This window comes from Zonotrichia albicollis, chromosome 11, assembly GCF_047830755.1.
Source record: "Zonotrichia albicollis isolate bZonAlb1 chromosome 11, bZonAlb1.hap1, whole genome shotgun sequence".
In the NCBI taxonomy this organism is placed as follows: Eukaryota; Metazoa; Chordata; class Aves; order Passeriformes; family Passerellidae; genus Zonotrichia; species Zonotrichia albicollis.
Window position 1 is genome coordinate 11,840,455 of NC_133829.1, and position 16,923 is coordinate 11,857,377.

Genomic DNA, 16,923 nt, shown 5'->3' on the forward strand with positions numbered 1-16,923 from the left:
AAATGTGTAATGTATTATTTATTCCTTTCCTAGGTAGGAGTGCTTCTAGGCTCTTCTGTCTCTCAGAAGAACAGATAACTCAAAAATCCTGGGTAGAAACCATCCCCTCCTGAAAGGAGGATGCCTCTGAGCTACAGCCGTGAGAGGATCAAACATGCCATTGTCTCTTGAAGGAAAAGCTCAGCAGAAGTGCCTGCTGATGCTGTCTCTGGGAGAGAAAGCACTGGGGGTGTTGTGGTGGCATGAGCTGAGCTGTGTGCCTGGTGCTGATGCTCCTCCTGTGCCCAGGGCAGGAGGGAGGAGGCTGCTCCACACCTGCTTGGAGGCCCACACAGTGCTGAACTGTGCTGTGGCAATGTGAGGGCCTAAAGGCATCCCTGTCTGAGTGACTGACTGAAAAACAACCTGCTGGGGAGGTGCACTGTGTGTTTCTCACTAGTTTAGTAGTTCTCCGTGTGTTGTCCAGTCATCCACAGTGCCCAGGTGTGGCTGACAGGTGCTTCCTGCAGCTGGGAAATGGAGCCAGCTTGGTACTGGAGGGGAAGGTTGGAGTCACTGTGTTCAGGTTACATCTGTTCAAAGTTTTGTCATAAACTTAAGAATGCTGAGAGTTTGCCCCTATTCCAAATAAAGCATTTATTGGGGGTTAAATTATTGTGCTTTATCTTCATGGGAGCTGAGAGAAACAGAATGAGACCAGGAGTTAATGTTCCATCCTGTATTACTACTGCAAAGAGTAACAGGGAGTTCTGCAGATGAGATGAATAGACACATCTTAACCTCTAGGCATCTGTTATTGGAGCCCATTTAAAGCACTTTGAGTTGGAAGAGACTTAGCTGAAGCTAATGGGAAATGCCAGGGTAGGAAGATGATCCCAGTGTTTGGCACCAGTCAGAGCCTGGAGCATTTCCAATGTGTGTGTTGGCATTTGTAACTTGTAAGGAGAGTGTCTTTTCTCCCCAAGAGTAAAAGACAAAGCGAGTTCAGACAATTCTGGTCAGTTTTTCCTCTTCAAAGGAAAAATTAATTTTCTTGTTTCTCATTGTAGTGCAATTGCAAGCAAATACTTTTTGCTTGAGTTGTAATAAGAGGTCTTGTGTTTCATAAGCCTAATACCCTTTGTAGTAAATGATGCTTCTGTACATTAATTCTTTTCTCCTGTGCAGTAGTCAGTGGTGCAAGTCCTTTCCTCAGCACATCAAACAGTTGTCTTCTGTAGAGTGGTCTGAGATCTTGCATCATTTCCTGTCATCAATCCAAAGCTATTTATAACACGTCTGCTGATTCTGGCACATAAGCAAAATCCAGTTTTCATGAGAAAACAAATACTTTGGAAATGTAATCCCTTCCAGCAAGTGTCTCAAAACTGCTGAGAAAACCTGAAACAGCCCTGAAAATCTTAATGAAGGCTAAGACATAAATGGTGTTGGGGAATATGGGCAATTGAATAGTCTTTAGAGGAAATCTTTAGAAATAGATAGGGCAAGATGTGCTGAGAAAAAGTTGCAGAATTTTAAGGGAGAGGAGGTGTTTCCAAAATATATTTGTCAATGAAATGAAAACTTTGGGTTTTGCTGTCTGACAATACAACAGAAGTAATTCAAGGTAGCTTTTGCAATGCTGAGTATTTGCCATATAATTTGACGGTAGATGTTCTATAAAAAGTCCCTACTTCTTGATATTTCTTAGATTTTCAATCTCTTTAGCTTTAGGAGACTGACTGCAGCAGGAGTCTGGCAGGGACAGTTGCAATCATTACTTGAAGCAGCGTGCTTCCAGTCAACCTGCTGGTTTTGATAAGTGCTATTTTGGGACTCCTGAAGAAGGGTGTTGGCCCCAGCCAAACACACCCCGAGCAGCAGAGCTGCTATCGGCCTCCCGCAGGCCTGCCCCGACCCTGCAGGCACCGCCTGGCCCTTTATCTTTGCCATCCAATGTGCTGCTTGCTGCGGAACAGCTGCATCCCTGAGCTGGGGATGGCTGTGCCTGGAGCCAGTGCAAGCCCAGGATGGCCTCTGCCTGAGCAGCCACAAAGGCACAGCTTCTTAAAGTGCCTCCCAAGGCGCTTTGTTTCATCCTCTTTTCACAATACCCATGTATTTGTGTTGAGCTTTGCCCCCTGTAAATGTATTTCAAGAGGATTCTGGTGTGGATGAAAATGTTAGTGAATGTTAGTCCAATTTTTTTCTTCTCTGTAAATGACAAACTCTGCAGCACCAGCTGTATTTACAATCACACCAGAGGCTTTATCTCTGAAATGGAATAGGAATCAAAATGCTGCGTGTATGAAGGCTTACAGTGCTATAAGAATGAACAAGAACAGTTCTGCATAGCAATATCTATATTTCTGCAATTAAATGTAATAGTTCTACAAAAACACAGAATTGTTCTATATAAATCCATCATCAGGCATTCATATCTTGCCCAAGAGCTGACATATTTTCCAGTAGGGATCCAAAATCCAATGTATTTTTTGCTGAGAGCACCCAGTCCTGTTTTCAGGGAATCTCTTTACTTTGGCATACTCAAGGTATTACAGATATTTAAATAGTATCTGCTGCCTTTCAACTTTAGCAGCACTTCAGCTAATGCAATAACCAGCACAGAGGCCTCAAACAATCATGTTCTGGTGCCACTTCAGTTGGCAGATGTGCTCTCCTAACCACTTCACTTGGGGTTTTGGAGGTAAGCATGAGCATGGTGCCTTGCTGAAGGTCTGAATGGGGAAGAACCATCGCACGCTGAATTTTCTTGCACCTGAAGTGCTGGGACAAAAACATTTGGTGCTTCTTGTTTCCACTTCATCCCATGCTTTGCTTTGTCCTCCTGTAGAATATTTTTCAGCTGTAGATTCATCCACTGACTGGATCTACAGCCTGATTCCAGCACACCTCCAATATCCCATGCTGGGAAGTTAGAAGGAGCTTGGGTCACTTGGAGCACCCAAAGATGAAAATGTTGGTACCTGTCAGTCTTTAAAAAATTAAACTAACACACATACAGCCTTAACTGCCTACCTCAGTAAATTTTTCTGCATGTTTGCTATTCTGTGCAAGCTCTCTCTGAGCAAGATAAACTAATGAGGAAATGATGAAAGGCTGAGAACCTGGGAGAGCTCCAGCCTTACACACAGAGGGCTAATGCTTCAAGTGATGACCCAGCTACAAAGCAACTTTTCTAAGCTTTCCTCTTCTCTCTTTATTGACAGGGCTTTGCCAACTCCTGCTTTGGGCAGCTGCTCTGCCCTGTGCTGAGTGTTGTTTAAAACATGGAAAAAGGAGGCAATGGAATTGTCTGACTTAATAAAACTGTGATTTTAAGCAGGGAGCCTGCTGTAAAGTGTCCTAGATCCCTGATGATCTACCAAGGGGGAAGAATTACTTGTTCTGTTTTAAGTGTTTAATGACTTTTTGTCCTACAGAATTTCCAAAGTATGTCACATAACCCATTTATTTCTAGCCTCAAAGTTGAACATCTTCTGTGACTTCCTTCTTCCACCTCCATTTGTCCTTTGTACTTTGCTGCCTCTGGTTTGAATTGGTCTCTGTTAAGGGTCTGCTCTTTTCCAGTCTTTCAGTTTTCTTTGCTGATCAGAATGTGCATGGTACAAATCTTGCTCTGGCAAAGTCAGATCCATCCAGATGAGCCCAAATGAGGTGACAGTGTGTTGTCTGTGCCCAGGGAGCTCTGCCTACCACCAAGTAAAAGGACTTTAACTAAAAAGGAATCTTGACACAAACATTTGTTAAAAGTTTCTGAGATGGCAACTTCTGTGTGGTTATCTGACAATAATGCTGATTGGAATTATATTTTAAGATTTATTAATCTAGAGAGTGAGTGCTTATTAGAAAAATCCATTCATGTTAAAAAAGAACAAATAAAAAAAATCCTGTGTCCATTATGGCAAGGTAGTGTCTGATACTTGCAGGAAATGAAGGTGCCCAGGAAATGAAGCCACCTGAGCTATTGGGCTGTCAGTGAAACTCAAATTTATCTGGGCTGTTTGTGCTGAACATCAGCACTATGAAACTAAGCTGGAAGAGCACTTGATTTGTAAAGGTTTCTTTTAACACCTGCAGAGAAATTGGCTGATGGGAAGAGGCAGCAGTTAAAGGAGACCTAAACAATTAAAAACTCTTGGGATCTGTGCCAGGACAACTAAATTGTATTTTAGAGCTCAGAGCACGGATAAGCAGGAATAAGTCAAGGAGGCCAGAGAAACTGAGTTTTTCTTGAACCTCTCCCTATCCCCTTTTAATAAGTAGATTTTTTTTTTTCCTTTAAACTCATCCCTATTCACATGCAAAATTCCTCTTAAACTTTGGTAAGAAATATGGCCAGTCCTTAAAAATGTATCCTAGGACACATTTCCCTTCTTCTGGGAGAATATGTAAGTCAAGCAGTGAAACTGAGACAAAAGCCTGGAGCTGCCAAGTTACCTTGGGCAACCTTTTCAAACCGTCTCCAAATCTTTCTTCCCTTGCCAATCATAATGGGTGTGGACACTTAAAAATATTTTGTTCCCTTTTATGCCACAAGTAACAATTCATACACAGGACTGAAATATTACACTGGAATTTACTGTTTGATCTTTTTGAACTTGGATATAATAAATGAATCATTGCTGCAGTTCTAATTATTTTTTAATTGCCGGTCTTTATGACCTTTGAAATCCAGTACTCTTCTTGTTCTGCATTTCACTGACAGTTAATATCTGCCATTGTTTTAGAATGAGTTGATATCATCTAGAATTTAATCTACATGCTATGAAATTGCATTCTTGTGGGAAATGTGCAAAAAACTTGTCACAGTAATTTACAGCCTAATCAATAGGATATTAAAAATCTGAAAACAGATTAGCAATTTGCTGGATTAGACAGTTATAAATTGCCGTGAGACACACAATTCTGAGCAACTCTCATGTGAATTGTAATTCTATAAATAGTGAGGCTGAAGACAAGTAATATTCTTGCACCATGCTCTTCCTTTTGCAAGATTTTCTTCTAGATTGAAGGATCTCATTCACTAAATCCTACTACAAACTACATTCCTGGAATGGGAGAAAAGATTTTGGAGAGGCAAAAAAAGAATGCAGTTCATGACTTATGAATTAAAATCCCAGAAGCTGGTGGCACTTCTGGGCTACGGGAGATTGATAAGTGAGCAGGTGCTACCCAAGTAAACCTCCTCTGTGCTTCTTAAACTACTTTTGAACAGTCTGGGCTGCTGCAGAGCAAACTCCATGGATGTGCAACTTCTCTACCTGGCTGAACTGACACTGAGGATATTGGCAAACAGTCCCAATGGACACAGATTATGTGCCCTCCAGGTGCTGTTTCAACGATGCAATATAAATTTTTTCTTACTTCAGCACTCTAGAATCTGAGGATCTGCTTGCTCTTTTGATTCTCATAAAGTACTTTGTGTGGATGGAGGGGTTCTTTAATTAACTAAATAGCTCTGGATTTAGACATGCAACCACTGCTGCTCCTGCCTTTTTTTTTTAAGCCCCAAATCTCTTCCTTTAATTCAAGTAAAAACTCCTCTGTGGCTTGGCTCTGGTTGCCGTCCTAACATCACCTCTTCCAAATGTGCACTCCTGCAGATTTTTCTTTATGGAGTGTATTTAAATACAGCCCTTCTGGAGCAGCAGTGCAGCAATCTTCCAGCTCTGTTTTGCTGGGTGGGCAGAAGAACTGCAGCTTTGTTTCTGGCTTTTCTGTGCTGTTGGCAGCATGGTGAGCTGCCTATCAATTAGCAAGCATTGGAATATAAAGTGTCAGTTTGGTGACTGACTTCTGTATGAGTGCTGTGAGCACAGTGCTGCACTGCCAAATGCCCAGGTCACCTCTCCTGGCAGTGGGGTCAATATCAGAGCTAGCAGTGCATCTGGCTAATTGAAACAGAGGATAATTGAACAGAGTTTAAAAGTTACTTTTTTTAAAACTTTAGAAAAGCTGAGTGGAGAGATCCTTGGATGCTGATATATGACTTGTTTATTTTAAAAAAATTAAGTTACATGATCTAATAGTGCAAGGGTCAATTGGATGCTTCTGTCCAAATGGCAGCAGAGCAATAGAGCCCTATTGCATGTAACTTCTGTCCTAGTACTAGCTATAAATAACCTGTGTTTAACCTGCAAAAATGAATATTGATTGTTTTATCACTTTTTGAGCCATCCTGCACTGGAAAGGCATATGAGGGACTGCAAAAGGAAAACTGCACCCTGCCTTGACAGTTCTACCGAAACTGGGTTAGCAGAAGCAGAAGGCTCTTCTGATACCTAGAGGCTTGGTGTGCTCATGCCTCTCTCTCCTTACTAAAAGTGCTGTATTATGAGTCTCACGGGGAAAAATGTAAAGTTTTCATTATTTTTCTTTATTTTGCTGTATTAGTTGTGGTTTTGGGGAAAAGCAGACTCGTAGTGCCTCTGTTAAGGGAGACGCTATAACAAGACAGAAATCCTCTGTGGTATCTAGAGATGACAGCGGTGGCAAAGATTTGTAGATGCTCGTGGGGAGAAGACCCAGATCGGCCCTGGCATAAAGAGTGCAGAGCATGCGAGCCGAAGCGGCACCTCGGAGAGAGGAACTGCCTGCTCCGCGCCCGCCTGTTGCCTTCAACTGTTTGTTTCCCTGCCGTGAGGGACGTTTCGTGCCGGGCCAGTTGAACGGGGCGCACCCGGGCGCTTCCCCGCCCGTCGCTGCTGGAGCCTCGCACACCGACAGCAACCGGGGACAGCGCTCCATCGGCGGGACCCCGCTGGGCCTCCGGTCCCGCTGCTCTGGCTGCCGCAGAGGCCACCGGGTCGGGCAGAGCTCCCTTCGGTGCACAGCGCTCCACCGGCCGCCTTTGCGGGCTGCGTGTGACCCAACCGTGCTTCGAGACTGCTGAACCCCTCGGGCCAGCGGGGCACGGCGGCAGCGCCGTGCCTAGGGCCCACAGGCGAGGCGGTGAGGTGAGCGAGCGCATGTCGCGCGGCCGCCCACCGGGGACGGGGTCGACTGCACGGCTGAGTGTACCCCGCACCGACACCCGGCAGCTGCTCCGCTCCCGTGCCTGTCCCTGTCCCGCCCCCGTCCCCGAGGGCCACCCGGGCCGCCCCTGGCGGGCGGAGCCGCCGCCGCGCCGCCCCTCCCTGCCCTCCGCGCCGGGTTACATGGCGGCGGCTGCGGCAGCGGCAACTGCGGCGAGGCGGGCGGGCGCCGGGCGAGGGTCGGTGGTGGGGCCGCGGGGCTCGGCCGTGTGAGCAGCGCACCCCCGATGAGCCTGGGAAGGCCCGTGAGTGCGAGGGGCGGGGGACGCGGGGGTCTCGGCCGCCGCACGCGCGGGCCCGGCCTCGCCGCACAAAGGCGCTTTGTTCCCTCCGTCCCGCCCGGCGGCGGCGGCGGCAGCAGCGGCGCCCCCGGCCCGCTCCGCTCCCTCCGCCCGGGCCCGGCCCGGCCCCTCCGCACTGCGGCGGCCGCGGGGCCGAGCGGGGCGAGCGGGCGCTGACCGGGCGGGCGGGGGCGGCCGCGCGGGGGGCGCTGCCGGCGGTGCGGCGCCGGGCCCGGGGCCGCGGCCGCCTGTGCCGGGGGCGGCGGGCGCGGCCTGAAGGGCGTTTGAAGGTAGGGCTGCTCGGCGGGGGCCGGGGCCGGGCTGGCCCCGCGGCGCGGCGGGAGCGGCTCCCTCGGCCCGGGGCAGTGGCGCGGGCGGGCTCGGCTGCTCGGTCCGGGGCGGCAGGAGGAAGGATGTCCTTGGCCTGGGGGGGCCCGGCCATCCCCTACCCGCGGAAGTTTGGCTGCTGCGTTCGGCGCGGTTCTGCGATCCGAACCACATAGGGCACAGGTACCGCTCGCTCCTGCTGCCCGCAGGCTCCGGGAACCTTTTGTGGGAAAAGTGACTTAATGCTCGTAATAAGTAGCTTGAAAAACCCGACGGAAACGGCTTGAAGAGAGACTGGCCGAGTTTTGGGATGCGGGGAACAGGTACCCTTGCCTAGGCAGGCAGGATGCTCTCGCTTGGCGTCTCTAGGATGTCTCTTTTTCTGGCTAATTCAGTGCCGTTTGGGGTCTGCCTGACAATGGCTGTTAATTGTGTTGTGGAAAAAGAAACGGCGGTCGCAGTGTTGTCGTATGGCCGGTGCTGTTGCCAGCATGCGTTTTATATAGATATGTGTGTGTGTATAAAAACAACGCCGTCACAGCATTATGTGTTAATAAACCAGTTACAAATTCCGGAAAGCGGTGGCTTAAAATAGAGGTGCATTTTGTTTTGGCAATTGCGTTCAGAAGATTGTGTGCTCTAAAGCTAAAATGGGAACTTTCATTTCAGCCCTTTGCTCAAGCTCAGTTTTTGCTTGTGTGGTTGTTATCTCGAATTCACTCTTGACTGGTTACCTGTTCAGTGGAACAGCAGATGGTAGCAGGTCTGCAGAGGTGCAGAAGGCTGTGATTAGCTGGTGGGGGACTTTTCATTATTATTATCTAAAGGGAGAGCCAAACCATTTTTAAACGCGATACAAAAAAGTACACTGGGTTCTTGTGTGTTTTTACAGATCCTTCAGAAGATTTATAAACTAATAGTAACATTTGCTTACTGCCAGCACCGAGTTCCCTAAACAGTGTGGGGAGCAAGTAGGAGGCTTTAGAAAGCAGCAGTTTCGTGAGTTGGACGATGACTCACTCTGCCTACTGACTGCAACGTGGCTGATCTAAAAAAAAAGTTCTGTGCCCCGTATTTTTTAGTCAAAGGGATAGTACTTAGCAGATTGTATAATATATCGTTAGTCATTCTCGGTCTTTCTCCTGTGAGTAATAATTTGATCATTATATAGTCAGCATAATCAAATTAACTGGTATCTTTCGGTCTTATTTGTATTTCTGACAAAGTAAACATCTCATACCTGATTATTTCAGTGCACATCCTGTTTCCTGAAAGCTGTGATAAATCCACGTGCGGGAGTTGAGCGTGGTTTGAAGGGGCTGCTTGCGCAATGCCTGAGGCCAGTCGAGTGTGGTGATCATCACTAGGGATGATTTCAAAGCCCTTCTGTGGGTCACTTTTGTTACCCTCTCCCAGGAACTGACCCCTTTTAAAACCATAGTTATAAACCACTTAAGAAACCGGTATCTTTGTGTTTCACTCTTTAAACTTTGTGTAAAGGAGGAGTGAAACTACCACTTCTAAAAAACCTGGACATCGTGGCAAGGTGGCAGCCTAGCTGCAAATGTCAGTGCCTGCGTCAATAGCCTGTTCAGCACAAACTGGGATGATAACCCCCCCCTTTTTATACAGTAGTCCATTATATGTTTAAAGTGGTTAGAACATGGGATTAAGCAATTTGCTCACAGATAGGAAGCTTGGAGCAGGATCAGGTCGAATGAAGGCTGCACCAGGTTGCTTGCTTATGTTGTTAGCATTTGTTTTGTTAGCTAAATCAGTCTGGTTGTGAAGATCATTGCAGGCTCTCTGAAAACAGTGTAATTAGTGGACACCTGGTGGAAGGATAAGTGTAAACTGATGATTAAAAATGCATCATTTCAGAGATACAGAGTGAAAATTGCAGGGCTCCTACTTCAGGAGTTGGCCATAGTTCCCTTTCTCTCTGAAGCAGTCCTTTCATTGCTGCATTCACTCATGGCAGCAGGGGGTAAGATCTGAGTTATGGTAAAGAGATGGTAGATCTTAATCTTGGCTGCTGATGGGCACAGTTTTGAATCTGTTCCTGGGCTGTTTAATGGGACTAGCTAAAGGAGAGTTTCCAGATGTGTCACGCAGCTGGTGCAAACAGTTTCAGTATTGCTGCATGTTGAAGACATCAGTAGTGAAACAAAAGCCTAATTATGAGGCAGAATACAACTGGTTGTAGATGGTCCCAAGGATGTAAAATACACCTTAATGCAGGGTAATTGAACAGAGGCCTTGGACCTCAAGTTATTGTGATATTTGAAGTATTGGTACAGATTTTAACTTCTGTAACAAGTGGTGGGATGTTGGAGTGAAAGGTGAATGGGGTGATGTGAACTGTTGTGCTGGCAGCAGCTCAGAATGAGTGAACCTGAAAGTGGTACATGTGAGTGAGAAAATACTTTCAAGTTTAAAAATGTTAAAAATCAAGAGGCTAGACATCTGGGTTTTACGGTTGTGAGCAGAGTTGGATAGTCACTGATGCTGTCTTCTTTAGGATAAGTTTTACTATTGTTCTTTAAATAAATTCATAGGTATTTTAAAAGGGGTCCTCACTCTAGTTGTCTTAGTGTTGCTAAAAATTCAAGATGGTTTGGGAAAAAGTAGTAGTGTTTGTTGTGAGACTATAATATTGTGTTTGTACTGAGACTATAATAACTTTTGTAAAGCACTGTTTAAGATTGGGACTCTTGCCAAAGCGCAAAGAAAGGAATCTTAAGGCAATCTTAAGTTCCATGTGCTGAGTAGAGAAAGCTCTGAAGATCACCCTTGTGGCAGGGTATACCACATCAGTAGAGGGCAGCTCAATGCTTTTCAGTTCAGAAATACTTCATTTGGTGATCTCTATTTAAAAAGAAGAACTGAGCTGAGGACAGCATGTGTTTCCTTCTTCCCTGTGTTCTGCCCACGTACCTGGGGGCAGGTGGTGTGTGGCAGGGGGAGCAAGGCTGGGCTGTCCTGATGACAGTCAGGCTTGAGCCAAAGGAAGGGTAATATTTAAATGTGTTGAAAGTCTTGTTTCTCATTGCCAGTGTGCCTTTCTTTCTTTCTTTTTTTTCCTTTTCTTTATACAATTCTGATTGCTTTAGTGAATTGAGGCCATTATTTAAAATATGTTAATAACCTGTCAGCTGCTCTTGCTAGTGTTAGGAGCAAGGAGACTTGTTTTGCTTCCTCCTAGTCGTCCCACTGAAAGGCTAGCACTGTTTTAAAGGAAAACATTCATAGAATTAATTCTGAAGTGTTGGGATTGTGGTGGTGACCTTTACATTTAGGGAAGAGCTGAAATGTGTTAATCTGAGATTGAACAGGAGACACTTAGTGGTTTGATGTGACCTCTATATGTTGGGGAAGAACATTCAAGTGACTCGTAGTGGAATTGCCCAAAGCTTACCACACTGTGTAACATACACCTCTGACTCTTCCCGTTGTGGCATTTTTGAGCTTTTAGAAGAAGTGAAGATGTTGTACAAAAATGCACCATGTGGTCTTTATGACTACATTCTGCTGTTGCTGATGGGAACTTATTGAGAAAATTACCAGTTTGGTTTTTCATAATAGTAGGTGAATTCATTACACTATTAAAAAATAAATGATGTCTGAAAGAGCCCATATGTTAAGGGAAATGGTTGTAGAACATATCAGTAACTCTGTAAAATGTACTTGCTGCTAGTTTTTCTTTGTAATCTAGGTTGGATAAGTATAGAAAAAATTGATAAAGCAATAATATTTGTCTGATATGTAGGAATTACCCCTATGATTCCTGTAACAATGAGTCTATAGAGGCGAAGTTATTATTTGAGATATTGGTAAGCTTTATCCAAAATCACAAGGATTAAAGCTTTATAAGTGGCAGTGGATGTGTGTTGTATATTCAGTAAATACTGGGAGTGTACAAGCCACCCTTTTTTTGTGATCAGTACCTAGTTACCTCTTATTATGGTGAAATAGTTAAGCCTGATTTTGTCTTCAAATAAAAGTTTAGTGAAAAGAATTATTTCAAAATTTGCTGACAGATGCTATGGACACTGTTGCTTCTGGCTTGTCTCTTAACAGCTCTTAACAAAGCAAGTTTGCTTTGTTAGTCTCTATATTAAGACTAGGGAGGATTTCTTGTTTTGTACCATAAATTCAATAGGTGACATCAAAAATGTTCACGATATATGTTTAAAAAATGGTGGTTGGTCATTATTGCTTTCCTCCACAAGTGTGAAAGGTACATATAATTTCTAGCTTTTTTGATGATTTAATAGGTTTAGCTTTTTTGATGATTTATTTTTTGTAACTGGACAGTAAGTTATACTTAGGATAAATCAATGAGCTGGGGGAGGAGGAAGATTTTTGTATGTGCTGGGGTACTGATGTATTTTTCTCTGCTTTTCAGGTTGCCACGGAGTAAAATGGATGGTAGCTTTGATTGTGATTGTGGTGAGCTGGAGCCACCTGATCATTAACAGAAGGCATCTTTTGTAAATCAAGAGCTACCAGTTTCCCATTTAACTAGACTGTAAACAAAGAAGAGCAAAGGAGGAAGAAGGAAAAAAATAGTGCTTACCAGCACCATAGAATGACGCTGCTCAGGACCAGTCCAACACTGAATGTATCTGCACTGTGAGGAGGAGGATGTTAATAGAAGCCTATTATGTGCATATTTATTCACATTTTTGTTAAATGTTAACCAGATTAGCACAGTAGAGCTGAGTGCATAGTATGTCATTTCATTCCGTTTGAGTTTCTTGTGAGTATTTTCTTTAATGTCTGCAGAAATGCTGCACCTTTCTTGAACTATGAATGCTGCAATCTTTCGATCTTATGCTCGGTTTGAGTTCTAGAGCTTACAGGCTCTAAATTCAAGGGGACACAACAGGCCTGGCTGGCTCATAATGAAATGAGAGTGTCAAGAAACCATCTTGCAGTCAAAGCCAAGTGTTTCTTCTCCCTTTCTCTAAGACCTTTCCTTCAGATACCAGTGGAAGTGTCTCCGTGTGTTTACAGAAGCTTAGTAGTTTGAGGAAAAAAGTAAAGAATTTTAAAATGGCAGAAAAATTTGAAAGTCTCATGAACATTCATGGTTTTGATCTGGGCTCTCGGTATATGGACTTAAAACCACTGGGCTGTGGTGGAAACGGCTTAGTTTTTTCTGCTGTCGATAATGACTGTGACAAAAGAGTAGCTGTCAAGAAAATTGTCCTTACAGATCCCCAGAGTGTTAAACATGCTCTACGTGAGATCAAAATTATTAGAAGACTTGACCACGACAACATTGTCAAAGTATTTGAAATTCTTGGTCCCAGTGGAAGCCAGTTAACAGATGATGTGGGCTCCCTGACAGAATTGAACTGTGTTTACATTGTCCAGGAATACATGGAGACAGATCTGGCTAATTTGCTAGAGCAAGGCCCTTTACTGGAAGATCATGCCAGACTTTTCATGTACCAGCTGCTACGTGGGCTCAAGTATATTCACTCTGCAAATGTTCTGCATAGAGATCTCAAACCAGCTAATCTTTTCATTAATACTGAAGACTTGGTGCTGAAGATTGGTGACTTTGGTCTTGCACGAATCATGGATCCTCATTATTCCCACAAGGTATGCAGAGAGTGGGAATACCTAAGAGATGCTTTGACAACTGTTCCCTCTTAAAATAGCATTTCTCCCTTCTGCACAGGTAGATAGGCTGTGGAGGGTGTCCTTAGCATGGTGATAGAACTACTGCAAGCATAAATTTTATTTTTTTTTTTTTACTAAATGGGTTCAGGAAAAAAAAGTTTTAACAGTGAAGACAGAACTTGAGATTAAGAGCAACATTTAGTTATATTTAATTATAGAAGCCTTAGATAAGATTATTAGCAGTGCATTCATAGTGCACGTGTGGCTATTTTGGGGGATTGGTTTAGAGATACTGTCCTCCTGGTCTAGGTGTTTCAAAAGGGTTCAGTATCATCTCTGCATTTTTTGGCATCTGGGAATGAGAGAGTTTTGCTGCAGTACCTCATTTGACTAAATAGTGTCATATTTGTATATGGTTGCTGTTCACTTACAGAGATATTTTTAAAGGTAGAAAGAAGGTTTAGTAGAATGCACACAATATAATCCCTGGGACTCTGAGACTAAAAAAATCTTGTTAGTAGTGCATTAAAAAATAAATTAAAAACATAAGTCTTCAAAATCTAATAACATTTTTTAATTAATTTCATTAGGGCCATCTTTCTGAAGGATTGGTTACTAAATGGTACAGATCGCCCCGGCTTTTGCTTTCTCCTAACAACTACACTAAAGCCATTGACATGTGGGCTGCAGGTTGCATCTTTGCTGAAATGCTGACTGGGAAAACCCTCTTTGCAGGTGGGTAGAATAAAATCAGTGGTATATTCATTAAAGGAGTGGCACTGCTTAATTATCTTCCTCAGGAAAGATTGTTTCTTGTGGCTAACATCAGTAGTTATTGACTATCAGGCTATGCTATATTATTGTGCACTTATATAAACTATAAATTGATGTATCTGTAAAGCAGAAGACATTTCAGTTTCCTTACTTGTATTGGTGTGTATTTAGATAAATATCACAATTTATTGTAGGAGTCATACATGGTAAATATTACTGTAATTGTGTTAAGCTAAATTTATTGGTTGCATAAGAAGTGTTCTGATATGTGTGTGAATTGGTATATCCAGGGAGTATTTGAAGATTATGAATACCCTGAGTATCACATGCATAAAATTTATTTTTTTAAGGTAGTCAACCTAATCACTTCTTGCTTCTCTATATTTTAAATTATTAAGCCCCAAGGGCATAGATTTAAAGGTGTAAAATTTAGTGCAGTACAGCAAGGAAATGGGCAACTTTCAACTGTTTCAGGTAATATAGGAAGCATTGCTCTAGTTTCATTGGGTGCATTTATATTAGAGCTTTGGGTAGGATCAGGAGGAAATTTTTGGAGCCCATCTCTTGGTGGCCATCCTGTACCATATTGCTGACCTAGCTCAGAGCACAAACTAGAGCATTTTAGGTAAAGTGAAACTGTTATTTGCACTATAGGAGATCACCACCTGCTGACAAGCACTCAGTCCATGGGAGCAGATGAGCAAACTGCAGAAATACCTCTGAAATGCTTATTTTTGTGCACCCTGGGGCCTCAGCAGCAGCTGTCTCATTCAGGCTCACTCTTGGATTTGCTTTTGTTGGCCTGAATTATAGGAGTAATACAGATAAAACTTCTGAGAGCTAAGCTTGCATTTCAAAGTTCACATTCCTTTGGACACAAGGACTGTGGACTGAAAGCACACCTCTGCAGTCATCGTTAGCTTTGCATGAAAAGGCAATGGAATTGAGAGCTTCTTCCCATTAAGAACTGTCAGTTGAAAGCATTATTCAGTATAAATCAGTGATTAATACATGCAGAGGCTTCTCTTAACATGCAGTGAGTTTTTCACTCTTTGAGTTACTAACTACTGGAGTAATGTCCCCAGAGTATTAAATGCTTGGCTGATACAAGATTTATTGGGTTGGGAGAAAGTCTGCAGATTTCATCATTCAGCATAGACTGATCACAACTGCCAGCATTTTGGGTTTTTTTTCCTTGAGTATCATTGGTATTTGTCACAATTTTTATTGGCCCAATTGCTGTGCAGAGAGTTAAAATTCTGTTAAAAAAACTTGGTCTTTGTCACCAAAATCCTAAATTTCTAGGCTTGTTTATATGCCCTAATTGCATTGAGTAGATATTTTAAAAATATTTTCAATGTAGATGTGTCCCTCTGAAAATTTAGCATTTCCATGGTTTTCTAATCTAAAGAAAAATGGATTTCTTGACATCATTTGGAAACGGAAGATGGTTAGAGATATGATAGTTATTCTGCCCTGAGACTCTGAATAGTTCTTCTGCAGAGTTGTTTGGAGGGTTTGATTTGGTTAATTGCAACATCCTGTCTCCTTCTGAACCATCCCTTAGGAATCCTGCTGTTCAGAAAGCTGATGAGAATGGGAAGGAAGAATACAGATTAATATTGCAGAGTACCTGGAACAAGTGAGGGAAAGGAAGTTGAGACAGTGGAATTCAGTAGCTTTTCCAAACAACTTCTCTACCTCTTTGTTCTAAATGAATATTTTACAATGGTTATTTCCCTGATGGTGGACAGAAAGCTGATTAAATTTTAGGATGGTACTCATTACCCAGTAGAATCTATTTTCCAGCAAATTACAAGCAATATAACATCTGATAGATCATATTAAGTAATTTGTTGTAGTCTGAAGTAGAACAAAACAGCTCTTTCAGTCCAGTAAAGACATTAACACAAAGCAGTACTGATTCATTTGGGGAGCTCTGTCAGATTTTCTGCAGTGACTTTGCCTCAGCTTTTCAAGTCACCTGTCAGGTGTGTGATAGGATGTGCAGTGCAGACTGCTGTGCTGTGCAGGCACTGAAGGGAACTGAGAAGTTTGGAGATGGTAGAGTCTCTTGCTGGCCCCGTTTATTTTTATATGTGTTGTCACGTACATCAGTATTGTTTGTGATTGCCCAGAGCAGCTTGGTGAAGGAAGGAAACATTAGCATGCAAATAATCCTATATAATTTCATCTGCTCGTTCAGTCTCTAGGATCCTACATCCTCCTTGGAGCTGAACAACGAGCTGAAGTTGGCAGGTTGTATTTCTGGGTACTCCAGTACTGAATATAGATGCTGTTCATTATTCAAAACTGACCTGCTGTGTAGGCCCTTATTGTTCTTACCCAGGGAAACTTCAGGTAGTGCTGAAAGAGTACTGTAATTTCAATCATAATAGAGTACTATTTTCAAAAAGAGCATCACTCTGTGTAACCAACAGGTGATTTTTGTCTTGCACTCAACAGTTAATGCAGGATTTCAGAGTAGAATATTAATACAAATGGTTGTGGCCTGCAAAATGTCTTTCAGCTAAACTACTGCTGTTTTTATTAGTGAGGGACATACAATTCCAAGTGAGGTCAGATACTGTATTAATGAGGTGGATCAGTTGAAAGGGGAGGATAGCAGTATAGAGTGTATAATAAAAAGGGTATTGCTGTAGAGAACCTCATCCATGGTGAAAACACCCTTACAAAAGCTTAATGTTAGGTCTCTTTATCTGTGAGTAGCAGCTCTGTAATTCTTCACATGCCACAGCATTTCTTGAGAGCTCTTCAGATTTATTATCATTTAAATTCAGAACTTCAGCCTTTCCTCTGTTGCAGGAGATTATAATCTTTTGCTGGAAATAGCTGCTCAGAGTACAAAA

At 43.1% G+C, this 16,923-nt stretch overlaps 1 protein-coding gene across 3 annotated transcripts in view; it reads left to right on the plus strand.

The window, feature by feature from the left end:
* MAPK6 (mitogen-activated protein kinase 6) overlaps nucleotides 1–16,923 on the plus strand; it is a 28,486-nt gene that overhangs the window by 7,526 nt on the left and 4,037 nt on the right. For 2 of the 3 annotated variants that reach the window (XM_074549367.1, XM_074549366.1), the window contains exons 2-3: nucleotides 12,054–13,258; nucleotides 13,870–14,014. In XM_074549367.1, coding sequence (XP_074405468.1) covers nucleotides 12,704–13,258; nucleotides 13,870–14,014 — 700 coding nt within the window. In that variant the 5' untranslated portion in view covers nucleotides 12,054–12,703. Of the gene's footprint in view, nucleotides 1–7,119; nucleotides 7,283–12,053; nucleotides 13,259–13,869; nucleotides 14,015–16,923 lie in introns of those variants that run through there. The other variant, XM_074549365.1, reaches the window with a different exon arrangement.